The sequence below is a fragment of the Vanessa cardui genome, chromosome 23 (genome assembly GCF_905220365.1).
Source record: "Vanessa cardui chromosome 23, ilVanCard2.1, whole genome shotgun sequence".
Lineage (NCBI taxonomy): Eukaryota > Metazoa > Arthropoda > Insecta > Lepidoptera > Nymphalidae > Vanessa > Vanessa cardui.
Window position 1 is genome coordinate 7704180 of NC_061145.1, and position 22636 is coordinate 7726815.

At 31.6% G+C, this 22636-nt stretch overlaps 1 protein-coding gene across 2 annotated transcripts in view; it reads left to right on the forward strand.

The window, feature by feature from the left end:
- LOC124539791 (glycerol-3-phosphate acyltransferase 1, mitochondrial) overlaps positions 1-22636 on the forward strand; it is a 65147-nt gene that overhangs the window by 17118 nt on the left and 25393 nt on the right. Inside the window, exons 2-4 of one of the 2 annotated variants that reach the window (XM_047117145.1) lie at positions 3818-4064; positions 12044-12191; positions 14900-15013. In XM_047117145.1, the coding sequence (XP_046973101.1) occupies positions 3955-4064; positions 12044-12191; positions 14900-15013 (372 nt within the window). In that variant the 5' untranslated portion in view covers positions 3818-3954. The remainder of the gene's footprint in view (positions 1-3817; positions 4065-12043; positions 12192-14899; positions 15014-22636) is intronic. The other variant, XM_047117146.1, reaches the window with a different exon arrangement.

The window sequence follows — 22636 nt, forward strand, 5'->3', positions numbered from 1 at the left end:
ACATCTTAGATCCCAAGGTTGGTGGCACATTGACGATGTAAGGAATAGTTAATATTTCTTACAGCTTCATTGTCTATGGGTGATGGTGACCACTTACCATCAGGTGGTAAATATGCTCGTCCGCCAACCTAAACCATAAAAAAAAAATATTGATTTGCTCGTGAAAAAGCGACACACAGAATTACTTTCGCATTTATAATGTTAACATATATTAAAATGTAAATCATGTATCAAGTATTGGTTTCCATATTTTTATTGTAATTTGACGTTTGTGTAAATTCGCCTAAGAAAGACCTCGATACATTGGTCGTTCGTCTCGATTACGCTGTCACATGTCGTAGCGAGGTAGAATCCTAATTAAGATGGTTTATAAGGTACTTGGAAGAATGCGAGCTATTTATGTTAGTGTTTTTAATTACTTTGTCTCACTGCGCCGCGATCAGTATTTGTCTTTTGTTTTATATCATGCTTTGTTTCTTGGTTTCCTCGAAAAGATTTATCGAAAATATATTTTTTAACATATTAATTGTGCTTTTTAAAATATGTAGTAGTTCCGTGCGATTTCAGCCTCGTTGTATGTTTCTGTTCCATCTTGTTATGTCTCCGTGAATCATATCAAGATTTTATATTTGACGACCTCCGTGGCGGAGTAGTATGTACCCTGGTTTTCATGGGTATGATTCCCGACTGAGTCGCTGTAGAAAATTTTCATTAGTTTTCTATGTTGTCTTGGGTATGGATGTTTTTGGTACCATCGATACTTCTGATTTTTCATACCACAAGTGCTTTAGAAGATACTTACAGTGAGATCAGAATGATGTATGTAATGTTGTACAATTGTATTTATTATTTATATTGTCAATAGTCTAACACAACCTTTTGTCAAATTGAACCTGAGTCCGAATAGATCCTGAACTTTATTCTTAGTAAAGTAACAGCCTGTTACTTTACTTTTACTTTTTACTTTTTTTTTACTTTATTCTTTGAGAAATAAACTATCGAGTTCTTCTTATTAGACTTCCAAATAAATCAATTTACATTTAGTATAACAAAGAGCGATATAAATTGTAATAAGATTAATGCATTAAATTTTCCACTAAATACTGAATAAATTATTTCTTTGTTTCGGTATGTACAGCTGCATATCATCATTAATTAGTCACAACAGCTTAAAATAATTCGATAAACATGACAATAAAATTAATTACGATGACAAAATTGTATTGTTGTGCGCGTTTAATTATAATGATTGCCTAGTTGGACTAGTGGCTTAAAAGAGTTTAGATCTCGAATTCAGTCCTGGCTTCAATTCCTTGCATATAAATTTGAAAAAAAAAGGCTGAAATTTATAGTGTTAATATTATTGTACCTCTAATACCTTCTTGTCTGCTTTACCAAGCTTCTACTTATATTGGTTGTATGCGATTGGTTTCCATTTTGGGTGTAGCGAAACGGAGATCTCAAGACCAGTCAACTGGTGTCTCTTAAAAATGTTTGCGGAAATTGTTCAGACGAACTAAGTATTAAAAGATAACGCAGCTGTCTCTATGACGAATATATTAAAAAACAGGTCTTGTATTGATTTAGTTTTAGTAAATGATTGCGTAAAGCTAATACGTACTGATTCATTTGCTTACAATGACGACGTGCGGTATTGTGCGGTTTTAACACGTGATACGTTTATTGTGTAATCCTTTATCACGTTACAGCTGAAATCGAAGTGTAGTGGTTTAGAATATGATCTATTTCATGTGTTTTCTTATTTTTGACGCATAATAGCTTATTATACGTCGAAAATAAGGAGACTAGTAGAACTAGATAGTATAATATAATTAAAATTTAATAAAGAATTGTTACGTATTATAGATATATATGATTTTTTAAGATGCATTTGGTGTGTATCTAACTAACCAATGAAGTTGAAGTATTAGGCTCAGCGGTGGAATTATTACTTTAATTAGGCTTTCTATGTACTTTTTGTTACCGAATTTATCAGAATCTAAATAAAATATAGTGTTGATGGTATCGTAAATAATAAGCTCATAATATATTTATCATTATAGATAACTATATAAACAATGGTTCGGTACAGTCTTTATCGTATATTTTTGTCTTTGTAGTCTTTGATTTGATTGTTTCGTCACATATATTTTTAAGTATAAAAAAATCTGATTAACGATTTTAGTTGTCTCTCAAATTGATAATGTATTTTTGTTGTTTTCATTTAAAATCTATCATTTGACATAAAATGTTTGTAGAATACCTATGTATTAATATAAAAGTGTACTGCATAATAGTAATGTCTAAATTCTAAAATAAAGGAACAATACATTGCCAAGGGAAAGCGAGCTCTCTTGACGATAAGGCTTGGGATTTACTATGTGCATACAACAGTTACATCTAATGTTGTCTTAAATTTTCGCGATTATTACACATTTAAATAAAAGTGTTCGTGGTCACGGGTAGACTGTCTACCGTACTGTAGTCTACCCGTGACCACGAACACTGCAAAGTGCTCGAAACGTCGGGATGTTTAAAAATAATTAATATACGCGATTCATCCGTTATAATTAGTTTTATTTAAACAGTTACATCTGCTCAATTAAGTAACTTGAACTCAAATATAAATTGCTCTAAAGTAATGTCAGAGTACTTGATAGATCTTTTTTATGTATTTGTTTTTATTTGGTTGGATAGAGTAGTTTGAACCTGCATAAGTAGTAATTTATTAAATATTTTCCATGTATGTTCAATCGATAAAAACAAAAGGCTGTTTATCTTACAAGACAATAACCGATTTATAACATGTAGGACAATAATTTTCCATGTTAAGGAACGTTATAAATAGCACGAACTTACGCTCTCGACCTATACATATATGTTGATAGTTTTTTTTATATATCTATGATATTATTAAGAGTTCGCCGACCGAGACCTGACCAAAATATACATAAAAATATTTAGTTATTTAAATCAACAAATGATTGTATTTGTTTTTAAAACATTTCACGATCTCTGAATGTCCGATAAACTTTAAATATGATTAAAATATCATGTACATAAGTTACATTATACATAATTTACCTAGACTTTGAAAATTTCCAACATTCAGCGAACGATCACGCAATATTTCAACTATGAACTGTATCACTTAATAAATAATAATATTTACGTAATTAATTTTATAATTATAATACTATCGATCTGTTCATTATCTTCTCTATTTAATGATGTTAGGTTAATTATTACTATATATATGTCATACTGAATATATAAACAGAGTACTGGATTTAGCGAAAACTTCCTTCAAAAATTTATCATACCATAATAATCAACAAATCACTGAACTGATAAATATCTAAACAAGTACGTATTATAATGACTACTAAAGCCGGATGATACCTCATCATATCACTAAACTTGCATAATTACCGTTATAAAGTATTAAAGCAATCAACCCCTCGTTAATGGACTTTGTTCAAATAGATAGATAGATAGGTATAACAGCGTCGTTGTTGCGAACGCTCCGATACCACATACATCCACGTGAACCCGGTGCAACGGTTATTAGTTTATCAGTAATCATTTAGGTCGTTCGAATTATTGTTTTCAAAGCGTTATCATAACTTAGTGCTTGTTTTATCTATCACGCTAACGCTTCCAGGGTAAAGTCGAGAGAGTCGAGTTTCTTAAACCAACTCGCGATACCGTGCATCTCCGATCAGTCGGCATTCGGTAGCCGAACCATCAATACATATCAATATTTTTTTAATAAGTAATGGAAATTGAAATTGACGTGTTAATTTTTTAATTTTAGAAGACTATCGAAAGTAAATTGATTTTTCGACATCTATACATCGAATCGTGTGACGTGTGTTTATTAAGATTCCGTTCAAGATTGAACGTTTAAGTGCATTGAATTGAACTGGTGATGTAGGGAGAGCTGGTGATAAAATGGATACGATGATAAATATGTGGACGGTGGTGGAGCATGTCCGGGTGGCCAGCAGCGCCGCCGAGCTGGCCATCTTCACCGCCATACTCTATTGGTTCTTTACTTCGAGGTTTGTATAAAAAATAATTTGATATTCGATTTGAAATTAAATTACACATACATTACAGGTTTCTCGTCACTCAATTTATTTATTATGAATTGGTGACATATTTTTATATAATATTATATAAACTAAACAATAATAAAAAATATTTAATAAATATTGGACAACATCACATACATTATTCTGATCCCAATGTAAGTAGCTAAAGCTCTTGTGTTATAGATAATTAGAAGTAACGATGGTAACACAGACAGAGCCAAAACAACATAGAATACTTACAATCTTTTTCTACATCGACTCGGCCAGGAATCGAACCAAATATATACTATATAAACTAAACCACAAATTTAAATAAATTTCCATTGTTTAATGAATAAGAAACATCACTATGATTAAAGTGCTATTTTGTTAATGATTTTTTAATTATGTAGTATATTTATCTCGTTTATTATTCGTCTCTATTGCGCCATTTACAAATAATTTAAGTATGTTATCCCTGTGTATTTAAAGGTTATATAATATTTGTTAGAAGTAGATATTTTTATTTATTTGTTCATACATTTGTACTGTGATAATATTTAATCTTATAAGCATAATATGTTAATAGGAAAATAAATATTGTATGATGTTAAAGTTGAACACATACTCGAGATGAGATGCATGTATTATTATAGTAAGAGGACATTTCTTGCCAGTATATATAATTAAGTAATTTGTATTTTTCTTTTTTTCATGTGGACCTTGATAAAATTTTCTGTCTTGAAATTTTAAAATATGTATGTACACTCAGTTGAATTTAATGCAATACAATTATAAAATAAACAATAAAATGTAATACATTTATTCAAAAAGAATTTAATGCTATATTATTACATGTGAATTTAATAATAAAAAATAATTATTATATTATCACTACTTGATCGTTGTAGCTGTTTTTAAATGATATGATAAGTGACATTATATAAAATAAATATTTCCTTCTAGAGGTACATTAGTTCAATATTTATAATCTAAATTTGCAAGTACATACGTCCTTTGGATCAGTTCTTTGTTTTTTGGTGTCTTTGACGACCTCCGTGGTCGAGTAGTGTGTACACCGGTTTTCATGGGTACGCCACTCCGAGGTCCCGGGTTCGATTCCCGGCCGAGTCAATGTAGATTTATCATTAGTTTTCTATGTTGTCTTGGGTCTTGGTGTTTGTGGTACCGTCGTTACTTCTGATTTTCAACCGACTTCCAAAAGGAGGAGGTTATCAATTCGTCTGTATTTTTTTTTTTTTTTTTTTTTTTTTTTTTTTATGTTTGTTACCTCATAACTTTTTACTGGGTGGACCGATTTTGATAATTTTTTTTTTGTTTGAAAGGTAGTGCTTCCCGTGGGGTCCCATTTTTTTTATTTTTTTTCCGATGATGGTATCCATGTGAAAACGACATAAGTCTTAAATTTGCATTATGTATATGCGCGACAAATAGGTGAATAACTGAAAATCACATTAACCAATTTTGATAATTCTTTTTTTATTATAAAATATATACTTCAAGGGTAATTTGGTGAAAGTTTGGTAAGGTTCTGAGCACAGGATCCATGACAAAGTCACGGAACGGAAGGGAACGGAACAATTCTGAGGAGCACGTTAGCGATACTCGGTCGAATCTTTTATTTATAGGTTATTTGGATATTTGAGTCACCTTCCGTAATGTGGTTATGTTTATGTAATTATCATAGTCAAATATTATAATTAACTAGCTACCCACCCCGGCTTCGCACGGGTGCAATACTGATACTACAGAATTTGTGTGTTTACGACATCACATCGCAAACTTCTAAAATTATCAGTGTTTCTTTACTATAGTAAAGAAACACTGATAATGTTCATGTATTATATACACAAACCTTCCCCTTGAATCACACTATCTTTTAAAAAAAACCGCATCAAAATCCGTTCCGTAGATTTAAAGATATAGGGACAGAGAAAGCGACTTTGTTTTATACTATGTAGTGATGGACTCCTATACGGCTCGCAGTTAGGGTGCGATATGGGGCAGAATTTCTTACTATCTTTAATCAAATTTTGTGTATGTGATGTGATGTCATATGATGTACGAAATATAGTTGGTCTTTTTCAAAGTTTCTTTGCTGAGTTCGATTACAGCTCTTTCGAGGGATCCTTGTAGTTTACGCCGCGTGACGTATTAAATCCGCATTTTTGAAAGTCTATTTTTGCTTTATTCGCATGTTTCCTTTGAAATTGTCCTCGAAGTAGTTTCTGACTCATATAAACGGAACGCTTAATCTATCCATATTAAAAAAAATTAGTTAGTCAACATCGGCTTCACTTAAAATCAAAAAATAAATAAAATTTTAACAAAAAGAAAAACCGACTTCAAACAAAACACTATTTTAAAACGAATGAATATGCACGAAAAAGTAATAAAAATAATTGCGTATTCAACATATTTTTTAGAGTCTTCCTAAGTTAAATGAAATGAAAAATATTAGACTACTTAAAAGTCGATTAACGATTATATCATGTAGTTATAATTATTGTTATATTTGGAGTCGGTGTCAGCCAATAAAACCCTACAGTATATCTATCAAAAAACAATACGAGAATACTTTAACAAATATGTTTTTTACAAATTACCTTTTACACAATAATATACTGGATCAATCAAGGGGCTCGTATCGCTTCTTTCTTTTGATTGTTGGGACAAGGGCACCGTGGCTGACACCGGCTCCAAATATACCAATAACTATAACTACATGATATAATCGTTAATCGACTTTTAAGTAGTCTAATATTTTTCATTTCATTTAACTTAGGAAGACTCTAAAAAATATGTTGAATACGCAATTATTTTTATTACTTTTTCGTGCATATTCATTTGTTTTAAAATAGTGTTTTGTTTGAAGTCGGTTTTTCTTTTTGTTAAAATTTTATTTATCCATAACACAAGCGCTTCAGCTACTAACATTGGGATCAGAGTAATGTATGTGATGCTGTCTCATATTTATTATATTTATTTAAAATAGCATACGTAATCATCCTCTTTTGATTATGTAAGCAATATTAATTTAGAAAACCAAACAAATATATTAATGGATACTTAGAAAATAATGTTTAACGTACTACATAATATCGTAAGAAATGAAAGAGTCAAAACTCGGCTAATTGTTTTTGTTCGCATTCGTCTTTCATTTTAATTTTCGTAACCAAACTTAGCACTGCATGTACGAAGTCCTTTGTGACTAATACATCGCCTTCGTTGCGGTTCCGCCTACGGAAGTCAAAGCCACTTATATTATGTATATGTAGTTATAAAGAATAGGGGCATTAAACGCATTTATGAATCGATGGAATTAAATCTATACTAATATTATAAAGCTGAATTTCTTTGTTGAACGCGCTGATCACGGGAACTACTGGTCCGATCTGAATAAATATTTTAGTGTTAAATAGCCCATTTATCGGAAGTAATTATAGGCTTTATCATACTACGACCAATAGGATTCGAGCTAATAATTTAACAAACGTGGAAAATTTATTTAAGAGAACTTCCGTTGAGTGCATCGTGTAAAGGGTCAAAGTTTCCCTAAAATCATGTATGACAGAATCTGTAATATAGAGTAAGGTCAGGGCGAGCATTTTTTATAACAATGGTTAGCAACTTTATTTAAATTATTCGCTTCATGTGTATTTTCTTGTAAAGAGGTTACATATGTATAAATATAAAAAAAACGTGAAATTCACGCTTGTCTCGTCGCCAAACTGTAAAGTGGTATTTATGTAATAATATTATATACTATAACTTACGAAACGCGCAACATCTTGTGGTATAAGCTAATCTGTATATTGATTTTTTTAATTAAAAAGTCCTTCCTTTATTAAGCAGCTACACATAATAGGTAAAATAGAAGCAGTGAACATTTTAAACGCGAGCGTGAACGTTAAGTGACTTTGTCTACATAAAGCATTCACAAAACTCAACTTGTGCATCTAATATCGAATAAATGTACTGCCTGAAACTGCGGCTTTATCTGCTCAGAAATAATAAATTTCAATCTCTGTTTCCCTATGTACCTGCTTGCCAAATTTTAAGTTTGTAGGTGTGTTATAGTTTCTTAAGATTTCGTGAAATTGTATATACGTAAATGAACGTAAATGTGGAAGATATTAATATTTTGGAAACGCGTCCAATTGAATTAAAGAGCTAATGTAAACTTATATAAATTATGTATCAATTGTTACAAGTACAATCCATTATCAACTAATTTTGTTCTATGTAAATATGTATGTATATTTAAACGTGCTTGCTCTACTACACAGACTATTCTCTAATATTATCAATCTCTACATTATAATGTCGTAAGGGTAAATATTTAATTTTAATCTGTTGCACAGACAAAATTTAAAACGAACGTATGTTATACTATTGAAATACGTAATATTATATTCATAATAAAGAGTAGCAACCTCTAAATTTCCCACTGCTGGGCTTAGTCCCCCTCTCAATTTGAGGAGAAGGTTAAAGTTAGGCGTGATTGTAAATAATCAGTTACATAGTATTTGATATACAATTTTAAAGGTTTTTGTATTTCACATAGGCATCCTAATCGGAACAATAAATAGAATAAATAGTATATTTATACTGTAAACTATAAAACAGAGAATTAACAATAGTTTACAAGCTCTGTTTACATTAACATTGTGTGTAACCTGAATAATGGGCTTCCTAGTTCTTTGTCACCGGTTATCATCGATCACATTTGCACATTTACTTTGTGCAAGTCAGGGTATCAGCAGCTAATCAAATCAGCAACTGTAATACCTTGCATTGCTGTCCAAGTGCGAGGAACGTGATCACTGACGGTACATGCAGCAGCTGCTGGTATATGCGGTAGTGACCATTAAAAAGTAGCTGTATATAAAAAACAATTAAAATGTAATTATATTACGAGTAATATGAAAAAAATTGAATACGTTGTGTTACATATGTATGTATAGTTTATAATTTATATATACATAGTTCGAAACAGTTCTTAAATACAACTTAAAGTTAAAGTATTATTTCAGTAAATTAGAATTTATTAATGTAATAATTAACAATAAGTGATGATTTGATTGGCGGTTTTAATACATATTAAGGGGTTTTTTGTTAATTTGGGACAACAATTTAACAACTATATTAAGTGAAGTGACCATAAGTTCGGGAAGTAGATTCTATCGAGAAGAACCGCCAAGAAACTCAGTAGTTACTCTTCTTCACCATTTCAAAATACAGTCATGTTAGTTAAATATAAGTTGTGATTCTGCAAAAAGAAAGCATTTTCAAGTAAAATATCACTTGATTTGTAGTAATGCTTGGTAGTTTTTTAACGCAATCTCATTCTTAAAGCTGTAATCGTTATTGTATCCGCAGTCTTGGGTTCAAATATTATGGTGCAGTAATTATGTCGCGGTGTGACGGTAACGTTAACAATGACGCTATCGCAGATGAAACGGGTGCATTGTTGTTATAAATATTATAGTTTATACGTGACTAGCTCGACCCGGTTTCACACAGGTACAATAAGGATATATATACAAAGAACAAATATAAAACAGTTGCAGTTAACGTCTCTTTTCCTCAATTATATGAATGTATATGTCACCGTAAGATTACAAAATTAATCCGCTCTATGCCATTTCACAATTTGACAGCTCTCCATCGATAGATTACAATATAGCGAAAAATAATACGTTAAATTGCACTTCATATTATTATTTCACAGTTCACAATATGTCGACAGATTAAAATCTGTCTCGTCAGTTTGCAATCTAACGAATTTTGTAAATTTATAGTGACATATATATAATAAACCTTCCTCTTAAATCACTGCTTATTGGTGGTAATTAAATAAAATCCGCCGTGTTGTTAAAACGATCTAAGCGTACGTACGGACAGCGAGAAGCGACTTTGCTTTATACCATGTATAAAGTATATGTAACATTTACATTACATTTACGTTACATATGTAACATTTACAAAATACGCCATTCTATTTCTTTATTCTCGATGAATGCGTAAAGAACAAAAATAAATGGATAGATTTTGACATTCAATGTTTTTTAATGTCAGTAGAATAAAAAAAAACATGTTTAATGCAATAAAATGGTAGTATTTGTTTTGTATATTTTTTGTAGTCTATATAATACCCAATATTTTAATTAAATAACAAATTAATAAGAATAACTGTTTAAAGGAAATAAATAATTCATATTTGGTGGATAAAATACGGCAAATATTATATATGACTTAATATAAAGGGGTATTATGAACGTTATCTTCATAATTTACCGGGAAATAGTGACAGTCATTTGTAACGAGTATAGTGAGCGATCACTTATCGAATTACGTTATTATTAAACGAATATAATGGTTTTATACATCAGACTGCAAATAGACCTCACATTTCTTTTGTTGAATTTCAAGCCACCGCAATACCGTCCCAAAATAGTATTTTATTTCCTATATTTATTTGCGATGTGTATGATATTGTTATAAATTTTGTCTAAGTGAGAGTGTTGATATATTTTCTATACTTCTAGTGAAGTTTAAAAATAGTGCGTTATTGAAAAAACAACAATCATAATATATTTTGTAGTCAACGGTACAGGACATGTGACGTAAGATCTTAGTTATCAAAGGTTGGTTGCGCATTGGCGATGTAAGTAATGATTACAATTTATCTCCGATGTGCTTGGATACCATAACCACATAAGGCGCATGATTGTCCGACCTTCGTCACAAAAAAGTTTTCGAATCCATTTTAAGATAAATGCTATATTTTACAATACGAAGTAAAACCCCATATGATGGCGTGTTACAACGAATTAAATGAGTAAGATCAATTAAGAAAAAAATCTTATAAAGACCATGTGACATATTTATGATGAACGGGTAAACGATATCGAAGTTTATTTAATTTCCAAAATATATACAAACATTTTTTTTTAATATGTGATATCATGCCCTAACGTGAAGTATAACAAAAACATGAACATGCTCTTATTTCGCCGTCTCCAAGTATTTGCATCAGTGAATCACATGCTTTATCGTCGCTGACATTTCATTTTATCTCGGGTTAGAGGTTGCCTGCTTAAAGAGACATAAAAAAACTAAATGGACAATGTGTGCGATGAAACGTGCTTATGTTTTTAATTGCGATGTATACAATCTATCGGGTACTATCATTCCGGTTTCCGAAATATATCACGGTCATGGTTTCTCAGCAGTAACAGTAATCATTACGTCATAATTCACACCTGTAAATGTGTGTAGTGCTGAATATATTTGATTTATTAAAACGAAAGCTTGTCTGTGTGTGTGTGGATTTTGGACGCAGTGCAACTGTATTCGATATTTACATATTAATTAAAAGAATAAAAAACTTGTGCTTCTTAACACACACGCAATGTTCTTTTTTTGTGTTTATTGAAGCGTCTCATTTCCGTAACTAAGCATTGAATATAAACTAATTATCTTTTAAATATTGTGCTATTATTAAATGTAGAAGCTTTTAGTATGGGGTAATTAGTCAATGGACTTGTGTTTTTGTTAATAGGGATCCTTTACTAATATATTTAATACTATTTGAATCGAATAAGCAGTAAAGAAAGACATATCTTAGATATTAATATTACATTCGATTTACTGTTTTTTGCACTACAATTGGCAGTGTGATTCGGTAGGAATTAATTTTGTATTATATTGTCTTAGTATTTTCAGTAGACATTATAGACTTTTTATTTTTAATTCATTTTATATAAATATTTGTATTTAATTAAACGTTCAATTCCCATTAAATTAAAATGGATATTTTGAAGCTGTAAAAACAAAAGAGCTTTACTACATTCATTAAAGGAAAATCTCTTTCTTTTCTGTAGTTGGCAAAGAATATCGAATCGCTAATGATGACTTATTTTCTTTTTCTTTTGTTACAGCCGCGTAGCTGACATGTTGGAAGTTGTGGGAGAAAGAGTGGGCGGATGGTGCGGTGGTGTTCGCGAATCGAGCTCGCTGCGACAAGTGGCGCGCGCGCGCCGCCGTCAAAACACAGATGTTTATGCCAAACTTGACAATGAACTTGCCGTAAGTATTCGCTCTATGAATTATACGAAATTAATTTCACGCGTCATTAACACACGGGTCTGTATAGCGATCTAAACATCGTAGCTTCGATTCCGACCCCAGTTGTTATTATTATGTACTGGAAGTCGCCCGTGGATGCGCTTGCGTTTAAGGTGTTGTTTGTCACGTGTAAGGCAAAAAAGTAGTCTATGTCCGTTCTTGGAGATCAAATTTGCTTCATACCAAATTTCATCAAATTCGGTTCAGTGGTTTGGTCAAAAGACAAACAGAGTTATATGGACATTTATAATAATATAATAAAGATAATATATATTAGAATAATTGAAACAAAAAATTTTAATGTAGGTATTTCATTTTCTGATTTACTATTTCCATATTTGAGATAACTATATTTAGATAATAATGAGGATTTTAACTCAAGACCGTTAAAAAAAAAATTAATGTATTTATATTTAGCTCATCCATTTTTGGATGAAATTCAGATTCACACCACCAACCTTATATGTGACAACTGACAGTGTATTGGTATAAGATCTCAATGTATAGCTCCTTTAAATCAGGAGAGGAAAATAAGACAAGCCATTGGTTGACATTTTAAAGTACATATTATATAGAAGAATGAGAAGGAACCTGTACTGGTTATTTAGTTTGAAGTCTTATTTCAAACGAAGGAATCATATAATAAGCATGCTCGTATACAGTATGATAAGGAATGCCTGTCGCAACGAGCAATGCACCGTTTGCGAAACACCTGTGACGGCTTACATAATGTTACTCACATTTCCAAGCGGCATCGCTACCAACGTTTGTAATTTTAATATGTTCAGAATAATAGATGCAATGACGATTGGTAACTAAGCAGACCATTACGTTACGTTCGACGATTCGAAAACCGAACTGTCATATAACAATAACAGATAAAAAAGAATTGCTCAAATGTTCCATTTTTAAAAATTATGGTGTTTCGATAATCTTTGCCACTTCTAAAATTGCTTTGCTCTTTGCACTTTCCTATGCATTGTTTCGCTAAAGATTTTTATTATAACATAATAATCTACCCGCATGTTATGTATTAAAATTTAAATATAACTCGCAATCAGTGAATGTAGTCTCGTGTGAGTGAATCACTATTACGAATGACATAAAGATTTCAAAACTAAAAACAATTACTTTATTTCGTATAATATACATGTATAATAAGTATAATGATGAGATTGCGATGCTTTTGGTAGTTAAACCATGCAAGTACATTGCAATGTTGGAAATCAAAATTTTAGTAAACATATACTAGAGGCACGGGCAAACGAAATAAATATATAAGACCATACATAATAGATAGATAAATAGAAGCAACGTTTGCCAAAACGCTTTAACGCACGTGACAATTTCTCACTCAACTGAAAGCCTCGGTAAAGAAATTCGTTCCGATATTTAAATTAAATTAACATTTAAATTAAATATGAGACAACTTCACATACATTACTCTGATCCTAATGTAAATAGCTAAAGCACTTGTGTTATGGCAAAACAGAAGTAACGACGGTACCACGAACACCCAGACCCAAGACAACATAGAAAACTAATGATAATCTACATTAACTCGGCCGGGAATCGAACCCGGGACCTCGGAGTGGCGTACTCATGAAAACCGGTGTACACACCACTCGATCACGGAGGTCGTCGATATTTATATTTTATATTAGGAGAGGTTAACCATTTAGCTTTCATGACGAATTTCAACTGAATTCATTTATTTCTGTACCCACACTTGTTTGTGGTATTTTCCTCTTGACTGGATACACCAGTTATACTGACGTTAATTAAGCGATAATTGAAAAATAATTTCAAGTTTGAACTGGAATTTGTTCCAACTACATATATCTATATTATTACTTTTCTAGTCTGATTTGACTGCAAATGCATACGACTAGAAAACGATTAGGCACGGCGCCAATAGATTTACCTGTTTTCCGAGACAAGGGGGAGTAAACTCTGCCAGATTCCAAAGCCCATAGTAATTTGGTCACACAAACCAAATACATTTTAAAGGTCCAACGGATGCCAATCTTGGCCAAATCCGACCCAAGTTTGGCACCCGTTGGACCTCAAGTTCTGCAAATGAATATCCGATCTATCGATTTAGTTAGGTTAGCAACATTCAGCAAAATAAATATCCAGTAATATTTCCACTCATACAAAATCCAGATGCATATAATTTAAATAAACAAGTTAATTAATACTCTTTTACAATTTACCTATACCTATATGATTTTAATTTTGTTTAATAATCTTTAGTATTAATTATATTCGACATTTACAAAATCTTATACTTGATGTCGAGTCATTATTTTTTTTTTTTTATAAAAAAATGGACATGGTTTTAATTTTTTCATTTTTGAAATAATATACATTTTTATTAATTTTATGTAAGTAAGTGTATTTAAATAAGATGGATTTTATTAATGCCCTGTTTACTCATACTGTAAAAAAGGTTTTTATATTTGTATGTACGGTTTAATCTCCGGAACTAATGATCCAGTTCTATATATTTTTCTTTAGTGGATAGATCACGCGCGCGAGGCCAGGGCGGTTAGCTAGTCATAAATATAACATCATAAATAGAGATAATCACGCATATACAAATAGACGCAAGCAACAAAGTACAGCGAACTTTAAATGGAATTGACTAAAAAAGCAATTGTTTACAGACGAGGGCATCATCACTGTATCGCCTCAAAGAGGGCCCGCAAGTTCCGCCGCCGCAGCCCGAGACGAGACCGCCGGCCGGTCTGGCCTGTTCAAGATGCGCCCCGCTATCCAGAGTAAGTCCTTGAAAATAATTATTAATGTAACAATCGTCCCTTTGAAGCTTTTGAGGAGTATGTGTCTAATTTTTAAATTAGTATCGACGTGCATTGGCTTATGTGAGTGACGAGATGTTTCAGACAACGTGAGAGGTGGCCGAGAGTAAAAGCAACACAAAAACGATACAAATTAGAGTATTTAGATTGAGTTTATTTTACTAAAAAATAATTGAGTTATTACTCTCAAAGGCACACGTTTAAGGCAAGGCCTCTCCACGTTTTATAGACACGTTATTTTTCATAAAGATTTGTCCCTTGGGTACCAGTCATTAATCACTACTACTCACACTTACTAAACATGAGTACATGCTAGCTTAATTAGTGTAATTAGAAGAACAAGGAACAAAACATCTTTGATTTCATAGTGCGAATAGTCATGTACACTTCTCGCTGTTCCTATATCTATGGTCAGAATGAATGTCTATTGGGTGGCCAGGTCGTTGAGATGGTCCACTGGCCTTAATGCTATAAATAACAATAAAAACACCCGGCCCGTATATCGTTGATCTACCTAATATGTGTAGTACGACACAACTTATACGTAGCATCGGCAAAATCAATAAAACCGATTACCGCCCATTTATAGAACCAATAGAAATTACTCCCTATCGCGCCGTTCGACGCTATTCGTCGCGATAGACGAAGATATTAGGTCATATGATATTACAAATTATTACGTTTGTTTAAAGATCACAATCATATAAGAAATAAATATTGATAAAATTTGCGATATCGGGATTTGCATTACTTCGAATGTGATCGGTTTTACGAATTTTGCCGATGCTACATTTAAGTTGTGTCGTAATATACTTAGCTCTGCATGTAAACCTGTCGAACGGCGATACGTTCGCGTTGTACTGTAGACCATTGAAATTAGCAGACACATTCCATGCTTAATCCTGTCAGTCCAGTGTAAATATTTTTATCGATAACGTAGGTATGAGTATTAAGTAAATTACATTTTAATACATTTGATAAACGATAAACAAATTTGTACTTTAAGTCTATTAGATCGAAGATCGTTTTTAAAATATGCTCAAATATATTATGTTAGTAAATTAACATTGAAATCACAATATTTGAATACTTGTGTTTTTACAGTTTTAGCAATGTTTTGAAATATTTAATTAAGTTTTAAAATCTTTTATGTTAAGTAGCAGTATATAAATGCCTCATTGCTTAGTTCTATGGAATTAATCCGCTCGACGGCCTTGAACGCGCAATATTCGGTCAGTATACGCGTTATCTAACTACTGATCCATTTCATCTCTTGTCGTAAATTAAAGCAAAACCTATATACTCAAAAGGCTATTTGACAATGCGAAAAATAAGTCGTGAATTATTGTCATCAGTTTATGAGTTTAAAAATGGTTATTTACTAACGAAACTTGAAAATAATACTTAATTTATTCAAAAATCAATAAATAAAAATGCATTTTTTCAAACGTTTGTCACGTGACACAAAACGCTCCTGATTGGCCGGGCTTATGATGAAGTCACCTTCTTGTAAACCTTGCTTTTCTGCTATATGTACTACATTAAAATACAGCAAACTAACGTCACCGACCCCTTTGCAGCGCCATATTGTCCAAGTATCGTTTTCGCGCGTTATTTAAATATGGAATTTTTAATATGATATTTTTCGGTAAATATGTACAAGAAATAAAAAAATCAACTTTTACTGGGGTCTCTTAACCTCTACTAAATAATATAAAATGGATTTTAAAAACCAGTCAAATAGCTTATTATTTATGTCAAATGACCATGTCATAATATGTAGTGCTCTCGTATTCGTAACTATTGTGAGATATTCTTTTACGTTGAATTCTTCGTCGTGAGGTGACACTTATCTATTTTTAAATTGTCTATTTTAATATTTCTTGTTAGACTACGTCTTAGAATAGTATTGAAATGTAAAACATAATTACGACTTTATCTAAATATGTTGCTGTTTTTGATTAGTACTTTGTTTTTGAAACGTAAAAGTCCGTGGAGGTATCACTAGGGTTTGGGAATTCTCGATAACTTGAAAGTCTCGGGATACGAGACATGAAGGAAAGAACATTTTAGAAGAAAGGAAACGTGTTCGAAAAGACTTTTTTTTTGTAAAAATCATAATTTGTTAAAGACAAAAGTAATTCATAGGAACTTTGGCTCTTTGTTAATTTCGTTTAATCATACACAAATTCATTTTTAAGCAGTTGAATCGTATAGTTGCATTTTAAATAATCTTAATTCAAATATTAATTTAAACTTAAAATAATTTCTTTGTCTTTTAAATAATCAACTAAAAATTAAATAAGCTTCTTCGAATATTTAATATAATAGGCTTTTAAAAAAATCAAAAATTTTAAACAGATTGTCTAATACAGCTAGTATTAGACAATCTGTTTAAAATTTTTGTTATATAGGGAATAAAAAAAGTCACTCTCGTTTTCAACGGATGTTGGTTTAGACAACAGTTTCCACACTCGTCTCGAAGTCCTTTCGGGTCGAGATACGAGAAGTCCTTGGACCCAAACCCTAGGACCATCCACTCATCACATATTATACCACCAAATAACAGTATAGTTTTGTTGTGTTCCGATTTAAAGAGTGAGTGAGGCAACTATAACTGCCGATGTAAGGAATCATTAATATATCTTAAAACACAAATGTATATAGTACTTACCGTTAATATAATTTTTAGCAGTGTTACGTCTCTTTCTTACTAATGTCAAATGAATGTGCACAGAAAGAGAGAAATGTTTGTAGTAAGACCGTAATTGATTCAACCTATAATTGATATCTCATACAGAAACTAAACCTGCAAATGTTGTTCTCGTTAATGTATTTATTATTATTGCTTTTAAAACTGTGAAGTTTCTTATTAGGTGTGGATCGAGTTTAATTTCTCTACTCGAGTTTCATAAAACTTTCCAATAATTTAACAAAAACAAGAGGATTATTTCTTTACTTCTCTACGGAAAATTTTGACGATATATATATTTAGTTTGATTTATAATAAACTAGCAGTTACATGTAGCTTTGTTCGGGGTAGTTGAATATATTTACAGATTTACTTAAAAAATAACAAACTTCCATACAATGTTTCGAACCTTATTTTACCCCTTTAGGGACAGACTTACCAAAATTTTCCCTCCTTAGTTGGTCTCTCTCTCTCTCTACTCAATAAAACAATATTACTTACTAAATTTCGTTGTTTTGTTTGTTTTATTAAACTTCTAAACTGAAATAGATTTTATTAAATGTTTTCATTCATTACACAAAAAAAAATCCATTGGTTCGGAATGTAGATAGCACCGAGAAGTAAGAACTGGCAACAAACTCTTTAACTATTGAAATAAAAAGTTATGGCAATTAAATGAACATATATTATACCTGAAATTCAATTATACTAAAGCGCTTTTTAATCATCTATTCGAATGGTATGTTTAATGTTCGCCAATTTCGATTTAACTCATTACAGCGCTGTTATTCATTAGAAAAGCGCGTTTCTAGGAAACAGTTCGCAGTTCTAACAACGAACGAGTTAATGTATCTTATGTATCCTTTGACGATGGTGCTAATTCCGGAATGAAAAATAAAACAAGCTAATCTTAAATTGTTCCGTTCAGAAATTGTTATATATTCAATCTCCTCTATTATTTTCTTCTTCGTCGTGAGAGTTCTAGATATTTGATTTAATTTGTGTGTCTATGTATGCTTATATCTTTTTGATTTTTTAATAGATAGTGATTTAAGAGGAAGTATTTTAAGTATAATATGTGCATATTATGTGCAGAAACACTTATAACTATAGGGGTTTTTAATGTGACAACGTATATAAACGCACGCAGAGCTGAGATCATTTATATTTATAATTCATCTCGTGCTCGGCGGTGAAGGAAAACATCGTGAGGAAACCTACATGTGTCTAATTTCATCGAAATTCTGCCACATGTGCATTCCACAAACCCAGCAGTGGGAAATTTACAGGCTGACTTTACTACTTTTATAAACGCGCTATGCGCGAACATTACGGATTGACTACGTTTTCTGGAAAACGGCATACCTAACTCAATTCTTCTGTTCTTTTCTGTGAAATGTGATTCTTATGGAATTTTACACGTCGATTAGGTTCCGTTGACAGATAGTAACCAAGTTGAACATTACATACACATAATTTTGTATCTTGTGATGTGTTATTTTCACTGTAAGTAGGTATGTTCTCAAAATTTACGACAAATTAACAATATACAACGCAGATTTTCATCGTGACAATGTATGTATATGTCAAGTGTGTCACTTACTCGGAAACAGCGTTTCATCACTACAGTGAATGCGTATTTATATATATTTGATGACTGCGTTTCATACATAATTAAACTCCTTGGTATATGGATTTAAAAACAAAATCATAATTTTTATCTCCGTTCAGTACTACAACTGCGTTCAAACGAATCGATTTTAGTGGATCGATTTTTCGAACCGTTTAAACAGATATTTAAATTAAATAAAGATAAAAAAATAAAATTCTACTGTTCTAAATTTAATTATAATCTTTTTTATTTAAATTTAAACCGATCAACAAATGTTGGTCAATTATAATTGAACTGTTTGAACTTTAAACTCGATATAACTGCCGGCCCGTTTCCCACGCATGAAAATTATTTTGATAAACCATACCATTTGTATGGGTCGTGATCTATAAGTTTATTGTGTGTATATGACCACAGATTTGAAATAATCTTGACCCTTGCACACACAGTATTCAAATGATGTAACATTATGTCGCATTGCAAATAAGTATATTACAGGGATTAAATTTTAAATAAAGTTTTAATTATAAATTATAGATATTTCATTTAATTAAAGTTTGTGTTCTTTTTGTGTTTTTTTTATATTGTAATAATATTAATATTATTACAATATAAGTTGTATATTGTTACGAAAATAACAGTTCGTTTTTGTTAAATTTAATCTTAGTTATTGCAAAAACCTTAATAAATCTAAATAGTAATATAATATACCTTCTCTGTTTTATGTACATCCTTTTAGTAGGTTTTGCTTTTAAGGATAACAACAATAAAACCTCCACCTCCTTAATGATTTGGTTTATATTTTGTTATCTTCTTGTGACTGAATTTCGAACTAATTGTAACTGGTCGAAAGAACCGGCTGCAATGAAGCGAAGTTTAAGTGCTTCCGTTTCGCTTGAACGCTTTATTGTATCATCCACGAGTTCCAAGACGGGACGGTATTTTTACAATATCTTATGTATATTGTTAACATGTAAGAAATAAGAACAACAAAATCAGTCTATTAATTTCCCACTGCCAGGCTTAGCCCTCCTCTACCTTTTGAGGAGAAGGTTTGGAACATATTCAACCACGCTGTTCCAATGCGGGTTCGTGGAATACACATGTGGCATAATTTCTATGAAATTAGACACATGCAGGTTTCCTCACGGTGTTTTCCTTCACCGCCGAGCATTAGGTGAATTATAAACACAAATTAAGCACATGAATATTAATTAAGTGCTTGTCTGGGTTTGAACCCGCAATCATCGGTTAAAGTGCACGCGTTCTAACCACTGAGCCATCTCATCCCCTCTCTTAATAAATAAGAACATTTAAATCTGTATACATATGTATGTTATGTAGTAATCAATGTTATATAAACGTGTACAGATACGAAACCATAGCTGAGACTTACTTTCGATTACGTTATGCAAATTTTTACACTTGTGTTCCAATTTTATGATTTCGTTATTGATATTAAAACGTCATTTGTCGCAAGTAGTAAATTATGACATAGGACTTTTTATATCTATCGCGATGAACATCGTCGTGATTGTCGAAGAGATTTCGAATGTCGCATTCGCTTAGTTTACTCAATGCATGTCATTGTTGATCACGTGACAGATTGAATACGTCGTTTCCATATATTTTGGTTTTTGTTACTACTGCGGGTATTCTCTCTTCTACGCATCATTAGCGATTATACCAATGGTAACTCGATGTCGTACTTTGTGTTATAGTGCTACTAGCGACCAAACCAGAGTCGTACGGGTGCAATTCTTATATTAAAAATGATCAGTGTTTCTCTACTATATTGTACATGTATTATATTATACATATAAACTTTCCTCTTGAATCAATCTATCTGTAAAAAAAACCGCATCAAAATCTGTTTCCTAATTTTAAAGATCTAAGCATAGGGACAAACAGCTTGTGAGACCAACCCCAGGTGGTACATTGCTGTTGAAAGAAATGGTTTGTGTTCCTTATATATTTGCGCGTTATTCATCATTCCTCACAAAGAAAAATCTTTAACCATCTATCGTCATTTAAGGTATTAACGCAAATTGCTTACCCGGCTTTAAACGATCAATGCTTAGAATATAGCTATCACGTTTTTTAATGATCATACATTTTAATTTATTCAGCAACCTATATAACTAAAGCGTACAAGGGCATATGATCATATAAATATGATTATTCTGCGTGTAGTTCTTTGTTGTTCATGTTTGTCGTTGCATATGTTGCGTGCACACGACTGCATTGTTTATATTCAAGGAAACAATTTTTAAAGACGAAATGTTCTTTTGTCTTGATTCCGAACAACGAAAGATTACACGGTTCATTGACCTCTTTTGTTTAAAAGGATTATACGTATGTCCTACATTTCGTCATTTCGTCATTTTCCCCTCAGTGTTGACAATAAAATGTAATTTATTCATTAACATGTGCGTAATTTTATCGTATTGAATGTTAATACAGTGTTGACACGTTTTATTGTTGCAGGAATTAGTGTTAATTAATGCATGTAATGAGGTTTTAATGTCTGTTACTGAAAATAAATAAAAATAGACCAATAACAAATGCTTATACCAGAAGAGTCATATAAATAATCAGCGCGTTTCGGAGGTTTCTATAAAACCTGCTTTTAATGAAGACTAATTAAGGTTAATCAATCACAATTAAATATGGAAGGTTTGGAAATAAACAACAACAATACCGCTTGGCTAAGGCCTTTCTCTTTGATATTTAGAGAATATTCCACTACGTTGCTCCAATAAGGGTGTCTGGATTCACATGTGGCATAATTAAGTTGAAATTTGACTAGAGATGAGTTATAAACACAAATCAAGAATATGTAAATTCAGTAGTGCTTGCCCTGTTTTGAACCCACAATCATCGGGTGAGATGTACGCGTGCTAACCACTGGGCCATGTATTTAAACTTTAGTTCCATTAGATTTGCCTCCTGCTTGTTTCCAAACGATTCCACAAAAAAGGTTGAATATTTTAACCACAAAATAGTTTTCATGTGTTATGAATTTTTCACATGTTGATTCTGATCTCTATACTATAATCAAGATAATAATTGTCTATATATTTTCTGTCTCTTTGATAAAATTGCCAACATATAATCCCACTATCATGAGTTCATAGGTTCAAAGACAAAATCTTTCAACCGGCCATAAACACCATCAGATATAAAATTTATGACTTTTTTATTGCAACTTATTTTAACATATATTTTTGTAACACACGCTTTGTGTTAGAATTGTTCATTAAAGCCGTTGTAAATAAAT